Consider the following 13,014-nt stretch of genomic DNA (forward strand, 5'->3'; position numbering starts at 1 on the left):
CGTCCGTATTAGTAGTTGTCCTGGTTGTATGAGATTCCTGAAGGCCAATAGAGCTTTCTGAACGGCTAACATTTCCTTTAAGTTGATATGCAGGTGCTTCTGATCCTTTGTCCAAAGGCCCTGCAGACAATTGCCCTGAAAATGGGCTCCCCAAGCATAATCCGAGGCGTCCGTGGTTAGAATCTGAGTGGCAGGAGGCAGACGGAAGGTTTTCCCTTTGTTTAGAGCACATGCCCTGGACCACCAAAGAAATTCCTTTTGAAGGCAAGGAAGGACGGGGATCAGTATGTCCAAACTGTGGCAATGCTGACACCATACACTTTTTAAGTACCACTGTATTTTCCTCATGTATAGTCTTGCATATGGTATGAGAAGGATGCAGGAGGCCATGTAACCCAAAGCCTGCAGGAATTTCCTTGCAGATAGTTGGGTTAGAGTTGCCAAGGTTTTAAAATTTGAAGCCAGCTGTAATTGTTTTTCTGATGTCAGAAATGCCATCTGGGTTGTAGTGTTTAGAAGTGCACCCAGAAAAGTTATCTGTTGAGATGGTGTCAAATTTGACTTTTTTATGTTTACAGAGAATCCCAGGAACTTGAGGAGGTTCTGTACAAATTCTAGATGCCGGAGTAAGACATCATTGCTGTCTGCCTGAATTAGACAAACGTCCAGATAAGGGTAAATTTGAATTCCCTTGAGTCTGCAGTAAGCTACTACTGGAGCCAGGCATTTGGTGAAGACCCTGGGCACCGTAGACAATCCAAAGGGCAGCGCAGAGAATTGAAAGCGCCTTGATCCGGCCTTGAACCTGAGGTATTTCCTGCAATCCTGCCTGATGGGAATGTGTAAATATGCCTCCTTTAAATCCAAAGTTACCATCCATGCATCTTTGGACAGCATTGGAAGGAGTTGCTGTAGAGTTAGCATCTTGAATTTTGGAATCTCTAGAAAGGTGTTCAAGACCGACAGATCCAGAATGGGTCTCCATGAGTTTTGTTTCCTTGAGACTAGAAAGAGCCTTGAGTAAAACCCTTTTCCCATCTATGAAAGAGGAACCAGTTCTATGGCATTCATAGCCAAAAGAGCTTACACCTGGTTTAAGGCCTCCGTCCATTGATGTTTTGGAAGGTCTGGCCATCCGCTTGGCCTTGGCAAGGTATGAAAATGGAATTTGTAACCTCTTAAAATCACATCCAAAACCCATTTGTCTTGGGTTATTTGAGTCCAATTTTGATAAAAGAGAGAGAGTTTTCCCCCAAGAGGGGCTTCCAGGCAAGACATTCCTGTAGCCCAACAGAGGGAGTCATTGAGTTGGTTTCCTTTGAGATTGTGACCTGTCCTCTCCTCCCCTAGGGGTAGAAGCAGTCCACTGTCTTGGTCTATAAGCAGCTTGTGTTTGAGGCCTCCCTCTGGAGCATCTATATCTACCCCTCTGAGGCCTGTCTGAAGAGGGAAAGGACCAGTTTTTTGAAGGCCAATTCGTGCTAAATCTAGGAGGCTGTACTTGTAAGAAATCTTTAACTGTTTGCATGGATTTCGCCTTATCCTCCATCTTTTTAATCACCTCTTCAGCTTTAGATCCAAACAAAACATTATGCTAAACAGGAGCATCCAATAATTTAGCCTTTACTTGTTCAGGTAAATTTTGTTCCTTTAGCCATGCATGTCTTCTAATGACTGTGCCAGAGGCCGCAGCCCTACAAGAAGCCTCTAAGGCATCAAATCCGCAGTGTAAACCATGCTTCCCAACCTGTTCAGTGGCATGCAGCAAGTCATGTAATTCCTTATCATCTGCACAGGCAGAAATGGAAGTAAATTTTTGTTTTAAGACAGACAAGAGAAATTGCTGATATTTAAGCATATAAAACTGACAGTTTAAAGCCCTAATGGACAAAGTAGCAGAAGTGTACACCTTTTTTCCCCCATCTTTCCAAGGCTCGAGAATCCTTTTCAGTAGGAATGGGATTTTTAGCAGAAGCTGCCATAACTCCCTTAGGACCCTGAGAAATGGTTTCAAGGTCAGCAGTAGGGTTCTTGTATAAAAACTGATGGGAATCAGGAACCCTGTAATATCTATCAGGCTTAACAGGAGCAGGAGGAAAAGAGACAGGGGTTAAGTTAGCCTCCGAAAAGGCATCATCCACAATATCCAAAACAGGAGGAATAGCCAGGGGTCTATGTTGGGGAAGAAGAAGAAAATCCCTCAGTCTTTTCTTGGATTCCGAATACTCCTGTCCCCCCCCAGTGGAAATGTTCCCTCATTTCATGCAAAGTTTCCCCAAAAGAGAAATCCTCAGGAGGAGAAGCTGAAGGAATGGATTCTTCTGCATCAGAATCCTCATAAGGAGGGAAAGAATAATCCTGATCAGAAGAAGAAACTGAGGAAACAGAAGCCTGATCAGAGGAATCATAATAAACATCCTGCCTTGGCCTTTTGTCTGGAGGGGGATGAGAACCCCTAATCATAGTAAGTAAATCCTCTGCCATCTTGAGTAACTGTTTCTGTGACTTGGGAGCTGGTTCAGAAGAGGCCTGTGTTGAAGTCTTTGATTTAGAAGGAGTCTTTGCCTTTACTAGAAGCTGAGTAGGCCTGAAAACCCCTTCGGAAGCAGATACCTGCACAGCGGCTCCGGACCCATCCGAAGGAGTACTGTCCGAAGGTCCTGCAACAGAGATATTTAAAGGCCTGGTTGGCTCCTCATGAGAGTCCGTTTCGGCCATCGATTCTGAAATGGCCGACGACAGGGGCTGCAAAAGCGCCTCACTGATGACGGCCGAACCTGAAGCTGGCTCCGCATGTACGCTATCATCAGATTTGGACCTCGGAGGCCTGTCTTTATCCTTGCGACGTTTGTGAACTCCGGTAGCCAGAATTGTATCTGTTGACATTTTGTAGTTAAAGCGCCTACCAAAGTAATGAAAAGCAAAATCGTACCTTCGCTTAATTGTACGTTGATTGAATCTAGCACAAAACCGACAACTAGCTACATCGTGGTCAGGGCCTAAGCAAGGAATGCAGTAAGAATGAAAATCCTTATGAGGTATTTGCGTCCCACATGAAATACAATTATTAACTTTTTCTGACATCGGAGTGGAGCAAGAAAAAAGTTTCCCCAACGGGGTACTTAGCTTTGTGTGGAGAAGAAAGTCTTCAGACCAAAGTAAATAGAAAAATTTGTCAGGAGTCAACCGACCGGCACTTGCGAACTGCTATCACCACACGGCAAGAAAGACTGGAGAAGATGGCGTCAGCTGTCAGCTTTATACTCCTGGCGCTCTGACATCAGGGAGTGTGGTTGAACAGCCGACGCCGGACCCAGACTTTGGGATTCTGGCCGACCGAGGGCTGCCTGCCGGCAGGGGAGAACCCTACAGTCATGACTGTAACAGTGAAACATGATGAACATCTTCCCTCCCCTTTTTTCTTTCAATGCTTCCTTCAACCGATACAGTAAATTACAGTAGTATTCTACCTTAATTCTTTGTCCCCTTGGAAGACAGTCAGTCATTACATCTTCCTGATCCCAAAACACCGTGACAATGACCCTTCCCCCACTGACTTTTGGGTCTTGAACTTATTTGCTCTTGGTGAACCTGAGTGCTGCCACTGCATGGACTGTTTGTTTTGTCTGAGGATCTTAGTGGAATAACCATGTTTCATCAACAGTAACTAGTCGTTCCAAAAGGTTGGCACCAGCTGGACGAAAATGCCACAAAATCAACTTGGAAGTGTCCACTCGATGTCTTTTCTCATCGGCATTCAAACATTTGGGCACCCACTTGGCTGAAAGCTTCTGCATACCCAGCTGTTCATGGATTATAAAACCCAACACATTCCCTGGATACCTGTAGTGTCTCAGCAATTTTGTCCGATATTCACCGATCTGCCAAAATCAGGTCATGCACATGGTCATGAATTTCAGGAGTTGACACCATTTGATGCCTCCCAGACCTTGCTGCATCTTCAGTTTCAAAAATCTCCACAGTGAAAGTTTGCACGACTTCTTCAAGGTTGAGTAAGAAGGGCACTTGTCACTTAATGTTTGCATCATACATTCATGGATTTCCTTTGGAGTTTTCTTCTGCAGGAATAAGAACTTCATGACAGCTCAGAGTTCCACACTTAAAAATTCCACACTTTTTGTTGACATGGTTAAATCAATGATCCGAAACAATGTCAAGACATAGCATTATGATTCTGCAAACTGACACTTTACAAGATGACATAACCCTCTTTTCAGCTACAGAAGCAAAATAACACTCAGAATTTAGAAAGTTGGTCAGGTTTACAACATTTCAGCACCTCCTCGTATATGTAGGTGTGATGAACATTACTGAAACACCCAAACACTGGCAGTCAAAAGTTGACCAGAAAACGCTGACTGTGCAAACAAGACATGCTAGTACTCATGTGCCAAGCAACAACATTAAAAATACAATAAAACCTTTTTTCTGGTGGGGCAAAGCCTCTTGTACTCCCACATACCCTGCTAATTACAGATACTAACTCAGCGATTGAATACTGTCAGGGGAAAGTATATATTTCTTTACCTCAAGGATTTTATGATCTAGCACACTTGTCAACAATCTGTTTAGTAGCCCAAATTTTATTGGCTAAACAGATGTCAGCCATCTACAGAGTCAACAAAATTCAGTTGTCCAGTATCAATCAATCAATCATTATAGCTATCAATGTATGTGTATATAGACACATACACACGTAATACATATACTCACACAATATTTAAAAACGTATATGTACTCATGTATCTATTTGTGTGCAATTGAAATGGGCATGGAACCCTGACCCATAAGATTGCCAGTTATAAGCAAAAAAGTGTTTCCATGCACTAGACCGTTCATTCAGTCACAGACTCCATCTCCCTTACAGCCAACATAATCCCACTGGTGGCCATTTTTTCTCTCAAGCTGCCATGAGAGAAGACTCTGCAATCAACTTCCATTTACTTGAAAAAAAGGCAGATAATACCATCACAAATCTCAGGCAAATGAGTTCAGAAATAAAATCTGTTACCAGGTAAACCCTACTCTCCTAGAAATCTAAAACCATGGGAAAGGTAGAACCTATTCCCCAAGGAGACAAAGGCAAGCAACTAAAGAAAAAAAGTATTAGACATAGTGTACAAATTCTAAAACTGTGCAGACACAGAAATGATAGAAATACAGATGCAGAAAAATGCAGCTGCATAAGTCCTACTTACCTATTAACAGTAGATGTTCAAATTTCACACTGCCTCAGTGGCATATGAGTTGTGAGCCTGCACAAAACACTGGCAAGTTTCCAGAGCTCAGAATTCCTTTTCTGACTCCCTGTGATAGGGGATTGGCTTAGCGCTTCCTAGCATGAAAAGTCTAATCCCTGGCACAAGAAATTAGTTGTTTAAGCTTTTAGTGCCAAGTAGGAAGTACCAAGAAGTACCAGAAACAAGAATGGCCTGAAACCAAACAATTTGCAACCAAAACACATCAATACAAATAGCCAAAGACAACACGTTAGGATACAATCGATATATATATACATACATATGAAATAAGGGGGATGGAGGGTGGATGGTGTCGCTGAAGCAGTGTGAAATTTGAATTACTGTTACAGATAAGCAGACCTTGCAACTGTACTATATTCTTCACTCATACTGCCTCAATGGCATATGGATAGTGTCCCAAAACTTACCCTACCTAGGAGGAGGAAGGATAATCCAAAAACACCTGAAGAATGGTCCTCACAAAGCCTGCTCTGGAACTTGTGAAAGAATAAGAAAATGAAGTACTCACCATACGGATAAGATCCATGTCGTATATTTCTGTCCTTCTTCAATGTATGGGTCACATATTCAACCTCGGATTCATCTTTGGCCCCTTCTAAGCTTTGGATCCAGTGCTCACTCTCCTCCCCTTACTCAATCTCTGTGTAAGGAAAGTACAGCTGTGTACACTTACCATAAATGTAGATGTTCGAGCGTATTCACTGTTGCAGCCATCACATTTGGGTTATCCCTGCCAGGGTAGCCCTCGGCTGGCCCGGATACCAGAGACTTAGTATTTCTGCATCATTTGCTGTTGCTTGAGGACTGTTGTCAGGTTGTCAGTGGTATAAAGTAAGGCAGCCGACACCATTACCTCAGTTTTTCTTGCCCTAACCTGTTAGGACCCCCAAGTAGGAGGCCAGGCTCTGGTGGAAGAACCCCACCAGTGGAAAATAAATACCAATATGTCCCTTGTAAGGAAAGGAGAACAATAAGGAAAAATGGTAATAAAAAGGAGAAAGAGAAGAAAGGGGATGGAGGGAGGGAAACCAGGACTGCAACAGTGAATACACTCGAACATCTACATTTACTGTGTACACAACTGTATTACGTTCTTTGTGTTTCATTGTTGCAGTCATCAGATTTGGGCTGATTCCCAAAGCTGAGGAAATGGGTGGATGCAGTCATGGAAACTTGGGGCTGACTAGGATGCTCTACAAAACTGCAGAGGCAAACCCTGCCCTGGATTTGCAGAAGAGAGGCAGGTAGCAATGTTTGGTAAAAGTGTGAACAGATGTCCTGGTGGCAGCCACCAGGATGTCCCTGGTGGGGACTCCTCTGAAGAAAGCTGCAGAGGTGGAGGCTGCTGTGGTGGAGTGTGTCCTGACCCTCTTGGGGGGGGGGGGGCGTTTCATGCTGTTTGTAGCAGAAATGGACGTAGTGCGCTACCCATTTGGAAATGGCTTGCTTGGAGATAGTTTTGCATTCTGCCTCCTGTATAATCAGCAATTTATCAGACTTTCTGAAGGATTTAGTCCTGTCTAGATAGAATCTGAGCTGTCTGTGCACATCTAGAGAGTGAAAAATCTTTTCCTCCTTGTTCTGAGGATTAGGAAAAAAGGTGGGCAAATGAATGGATTTGTTGAGAGTCACACTGCAGACCACCTTGGGCATGAAGGATGGGTTAGTTCTGAGGGATACCCTGTCTGCATGGAAGATGATGAAGGGTTCCACAGCCATGAGTGCTTGCAGCTCAGAGACTCTTCTGCCTGAAGTGATGGCCAGAAGGAATGATGTCTTCCAGGAGAGAAATTTTAACTCAGCAGAGGAAGCTGATTTGAAATGGGGCAGGGTGAACTTTTCCAATACAAAAAAGGTCCCAAGCTGGTGTTGGTGCCCTTCTGGGTGGCCTCAAGTTGCTAGCCCCTCTTAGGAACTGTTTGACCAAAGGGTGTGAGAAAAAGGGCTGCTCAGTGTAAAAATGAGCAGAAATAGCAGAGGCATGAATTTTTATGGAGGAGAAGGAGAGGCCACTGTGTAGTAAGTCAGTTAGGTGTTCCAGGATGAGAGGGAGGGAGGGCTGTGCCATACTAGCTCCCTTAGCCTGGATCCAGGTGCAGAACCTTTTCCATTGATCAGCATAAGACTTTCTGGTACTAGGGCGTCTGGCCTCACGGATAACATCCAGAACCTGTTTAATGAGGTTGGCAGATTGGTTCAGGGTTAGGGAATAAGCCAAGCTGCCAAACTGACTGTCTGCAATTGAGGATGCATGAATTCCCCTTCCCTCTGGGTCAGGAGGTTTGGAATCTGAGGAAGATGCCATGGAGGTAGTAAGGACAGGCTGCTCAGCAAGGGGCATCAGTGTTGCTGAGGCCAGTCTGGAGCTATAAGCATGGTCCTTGGTTTTTCCTCCCTTATTTTGAGCAGTACCCTGTGGATGAGAGGAAGGGAAGGAAAGGCGCGGACCGATAGACTGACCCAGGGGAAGGACAGGCATTCACTTTCCAATCCATGCAGCGATGCTCCCTAGTGCAGAATTTGCTGAGCTGATGGTTGGTGTGGGAGGCAAAGAGGTTGACCTTCAGGGTTCTCCATTTCTGAGTTATTAGGTTGAAGGTACTTCTGTTGAGATTTCTGATTAATTGGTCTGCCAGAGAGTTGAGAGAGCCTGGCAGGAATTGTGTTAACAGGTGTAATTGCATGGCAGAGGCTGTGTGCCAAAGGGTCATGGCCAGTCTTCATAGAGGGTAGGAGCGAGTCCCTCCCTGATTGATGTAACACATCACAGTGGTGTTGTCTGTTTTGATCAGGAAAGCCCCTGGAGAGAGAAGGGACTTGAAAGCTACCAAGGCGTGCTGCACAGCAATCATCTTTTTGAATGATGTGCAGAGGGATTTGCTGTGGGCTCCATTGGCCTTGTATGCACCTGCTGTCCAGGTGTGCACCCAAGCATATTCTGATGCGTCTGTAGTGAGGGTCTGGGTGGCAGGAGGTGGGGAGAAAGACAGTCCCTTGTTGAGGGAGCATGCTGTTGCCCACCAAAGAAAATCTTTTCTGAGGCAAGGAATCATAGGTAGAAGAGTTTCCAGGTCTTGAGACTGTTGACACCAAAGGCTGTTTAGGTACCAGTGAAGTTTCCTCATATGCACTCTGGCATATGGAATGAGTAGTATGCAAGATGCAGTGAACCCCAGAGCTTGCAGGATCTCCCTTGCAGTTAGCTGGGGCCTGGTGGCTAGCTGAAAGAAGTAGGTTGTCAGGAAAATTTGTTTCTCTGGTGTAAGGTATGCCATCTGGGATGCTGTGTTCAGAATTTGGGTAGGCACCTGCTTGGATTTCTTTTTGTTGTCTGCAAAAGGCAATGGCCAGAGCCAGACATTTTGTGAAAACTCTGGAAGCAGAAGATAAGCCAAAGGGAAGCACAAAGAACAGAAAGTGTTGAGATCCTGCCCTGAAGCGGAGTTATTTCCTGCACGATTCCCCGACAGGAATGTGAAGGTAGGCCTCTTTTAGATCTAGGGCGGGGCTAGTCAAGCATTCTTGGAGAGCATGGGTAGCAGTTGCTGGAGGATGAGCATTTTGAGATCACCAGAAAGGTTTTTAGAATGGATAGATCGAGGATGGGGCGCCAAGTTCCCCCTTTTCTGGGTACAAGAAATAGTCTGGAGTAGAAACCTTGGCCTATCTGTTCTGCAGGAACGTGCTCTACTGCCCTCATAGAGAGCAGGGAAAGGATTTGTTTTTGACAACTGATTTGGAGGTAGATCTGGGAACCCTTTTGGGGTTGGAAGGGTGCGGAAGGAAAATTTGTATCCCTGAGACACAATGCTCAGAACCCAGTGGTCCTTGGTAATGGTGACCCAGGTGCTAGATTGAAAGGACAGTTTTCCTCCTAGGGGGTAAGTGAAGGTGGGCAGAGGGAAGGGGTGGAGGAGGTGAGTTATCGTGAGCTCTTACCATAAGGGGGTGGCTTAGAACTCCTTGGTTTTGAAGTGGAGGTAGTCCACTGCTTAGAGCTCTGCATTCCCTGTGGCTGCTCTCTGGGGGGGGGGGGTCTGTTTCCACGGGGCTTAGGACGGGCTGGTTTACTGGGAGCAGGAAAGGACCAGTGTTTGGAGGGACAATGCCTGCTGAACCTAGGGAGCTGGACCTGAAAGAAATCCTTAACTGTTTGCATAGATTTTGCTTTTTCTTCCATCTTTTATAAGACCTCTTCTGCCTTAGTGACAATTAATTTATCTTTGTGCAAGGGGGGATCCAACAATCTAGATTAGACATGGTCTGGCAGGGGCTGTTCCTTAAGCCATGCATGCCTTCTAATGACAGATCCAGTGACTGCTGCCCTGCAAGAAGCATCTAGGGTGTCAAAAAGTACAGTTTTGTACTTACCATAAATGTAGATGTTCGAAGATCCACATTGCTGCAGTCATAACTTATGGGTAGTCCGCTGTCCTCGGTCGGCCCGAATACCAAAGTATTAGGCTGACGTCGGTCATGGGCGCTCAGATCTGACGTCAGAGCGTCAAGGTATTAAAGCGCATGACCAACGTCATTTCCTCAGTCTTTTCTTGCCCCAGATGTCAGAAGGCCCTAAAAATAAAGGCCACAGCCAAAAATAGAATAACTCCCTAAAACCATGTACAAAAAACAGCTACAACCCAAATCATGCCACCACTCCAAACTACAGAGGGGAAGGAGGGAGGGTAAATTGGACTGCAGCAATGTGGATCTTCGAACATCTACATTTATGGTAGGTACAAAACTGTACTATGTTCTTCATCTCACATTGCTGCAGTCATAACTTATGGGTAGAATCCCAAAGCAGAGGTAAAGGGAGGCTGGCAAAATCATAAAGCATTGGGGGCTGCCAAAATGCCCTGTAAGATTGCAGTGGCAAATCCAGCCCTAGATTTGGAATAAAGAGGAAGATGGTAATGTTTAGAAAAAGTGTGCACTGAACTCCAAGTAGCTGCTTCCAAAATATCTTTAGTAGCTACCCCCCTTAAAAAGCAGTAGAAGTGGCAGTAGCCCTAGTGGAGTGAGGCCCGATTCCAGCTGGAATCTCCTTACCATGATGAGAATAACAAAAAGCAATACAAAGACCAATCCACTTAGAAATAGTTTGTTTTGAAACAGGTTTCCCCTGAGAACCCAAAGCAAAAGAAACTAACAACTGCTGAGACTGTCTGAACCCTTCAGTCTTGCTCAAATAATAATGCAACTGCCTGTGAATATCCAAAGTGTGCAAAATTTTTTCCCCTTTATTTTGGGGATCTGCATAAAAAGTAGGCAAATGAATAGATTGGTTCAAGGCCACATTTGAAACCACTTCAGGCATAAAAGTAGGGTTAGTACGCAGATATACCCTGTCCTTATGAAAAATTAGGAAGGGTTCAACTGCCATTAGAGCCTGCAATTCAGAAACCCTTCTAGCAGACGTAATGGCCAACAAAAAAGCAGTCTTCCAAGACAAAAACTTTAACTCAGCCGTAGCTGCAGGTTCAAAAGGAGGTAAAGTAAGTTTTTCCAACACAAAATTGAGATCCCAAGCAGGAGTAGGAGCTCTACGCGGGGGTCTTACGTTCTTTGCCCCTCTAAGGAACTGCTTAAACAAAGGATGAGAGAATAATGGTGGGTCACAGTCATAGTGAGCAGAAATGGCTGCAGCATGAACTTTTATAGAGGAGAAAGACAAACCCTTGTCCAATAATTCTGTAAGATATTGAAGAGAAACACTCAAATCAGGCCTGGAAACATCAAAGCTCTTTGCTTTGCTCCAAATAAAAATCTCCTCCATTTATCAGCATAAACTTTCCTTGTACTAGGCCTCCTGGCCTCCAAAATAACATTCAAAACTTGTTGAGGAAGCTGCACCCTCCAGGTTCTAGAACAGAATATGCCAGGCTGTTAGATGCAGGGACTGAATCCTGACATTGAGGAAATGATTGCCCTCCTGAGTCAAAAGGTGTGGAATCAAAGGCAAAGGATAAGGAGGTTCCCATACTAAACTCCTCAGCAGAGGGTACCAGTGCTGTCGAGGCCAGTCTGGAGCTATTAGAATCATGGAGGGCTTGTCTTGTCTGACCTTCAAGAGAACCTTTGGAAGAAGAGGCAGAGGCGGAAAGGCATAAACGTGAAGATTGCTCCAACTGAATGATAGAGCATCCACTTTCCAAGCTGTGGGATGAAACATCTTTGTGCAAAACTTTGGCAACTGGAAATTTAGTGGAGAAGCGAACAGATCTATGTCTGGAGTCCCCCATATCATTGTCAACTGTCGAAATACATGAGGATCCAATTTCCACTCGTGGGGATCCACTATCCATCTGCTCAAAACATCTGCTAAGGAGTTCTGTGCTCCTGGCAGAAACCTTGCTTGAAGAGTGAGTTGCAAACTGAGAGCAGTCTCCCACAGAATCATAGCTTGCCTGCAAAGAGGGTACGAATGGGTTCCCCCTTGCTTGTTGATGTACCACATGACAGTTGTGCTGTCTGTTTGAATCAACACCTGCCCTGGGAGAAGTAAATCCTTGAAAGCCATCAATGCAAACTGGACTGCTAACATTTCCTTCAAGTCGATATGTAAATGTTGAAGTCTGGCAGGCCACGTGTCTTGCACCCATTTTCCATTGAGGTGTGCTCCCCAAGCCTTGTCCGAGGCATCCGTCGTTAAAATCTGACTCGCCTCTGGTTGGGTCACAGAGAGTCCCTTGTTTAGGTGACATTCCTGAGCCCACCACAAAAATTCCTTTTGAATGCAAGGTATTATTTGAATGACAGTGTCCAGATCTTGGCAGTGTTGTGTCCATACATTTTTGAGATACCATTGTAGCTTCCTCATATGCAGTTTGGCATTGGGAAGCACCAGAATACAAGATGCCATGAACCCCAAGGCTTGAAGGACTGTCCTTGCAGTCAGCCTGGACTGTAGAGACAACTGATGGAAGTAAATTGTAAGATTCTTTTGCTTGTCCGGGGTCAAAAAAGCCATCTGGGAAGCTGTATTCAGTCTCACACCCAGAAAGCACATTTCCTGAGAGGGTACTAGACTGGACTTTGTTTCGTTCACAGAATACCCTAGGCACCTTAACACTGTCATAACATACTGTAGATGGTGAAGAAGCTCGTGCTTGTCTTGAGCAAGAATCAGGCAATCGTCCAAATAAGGATAAATTTGTATTCCTCTTAACCTGAAGAAGGCTATCACTGGAGCCAGAACTTTTGTGAATACCCTGGGCGCAGTAGATAAGCCAAAGGGCAATGCAGAGAACTGATAATGTAAAGTCCCAGCCCGAAAACGCAGGAATCTCCTGCAACTGAGCCTGATAGGAACATGAAGATAAGCCTCTTTGAGATCCAGAGTTACCATCCAGTGATCTTTGCCCAACAGAGGCAGAAGTTGTTGCAACGTCAACATTTTGAATTTTGGAATGTCCAGATATGTGTTGAGGATAGATAAATCCAAGATTGGCCTCCAAGTGTTTCCTTTCTTTGGTACAAGAAATAGGTGAGAGTAAAATCCGAGGCCCACTTCTGACTGAGGGACCTCCTGTATAGCCCCCATTTGAAGAAGCAAAGAAATCTGTTTGTGAGCCTCTACCCTTTGCTGAGGAGGAACGTCTGGCATGCCTTTGAAAGGAGGCAATGTGTGGAAATAAAACTTGTAGCCTCGGTCTATAATGTCCAACACCCATTTGTCCTGGGTGACTAGAAACCAATTTTGCTTGAAGAGTGCCAACTTTCCTCCCAA

The 13,014-nt window shown here is 44.9% G+C and overlaps 1 protein-coding gene across 1 annotated transcript in view; it reads right to left on the reverse strand.

Annotated features, from left to right (window-relative positions):
• Positions 1–13,014, reverse strand: part of WDR44 (WD repeat domain 44) — a 1,972,396-nt gene that overhangs the window by 667,617 nt on the left and 1,291,765 nt on the right. Inside the window, 1 exon segment of the mRNA XM_044057470.1 lies at positions 8,516–8,557. Within this exon segment, the coding sequence (XP_043913405.1) occupies positions 8,516–8,557 (42 nt within the window).

This window comes from Protopterus annectens, chromosome 15.part0, assembly GCF_019279795.1.
Source record: "Protopterus annectens isolate FY-2018-M chromosome 15.part0, PAN1.0, whole genome shotgun sequence".
In the NCBI taxonomy this organism is placed as follows: domain Eukaryota; kingdom Metazoa; phylum Chordata; order Ceratodontiformes; family Protopteridae; genus Protopterus; species Protopterus annectens.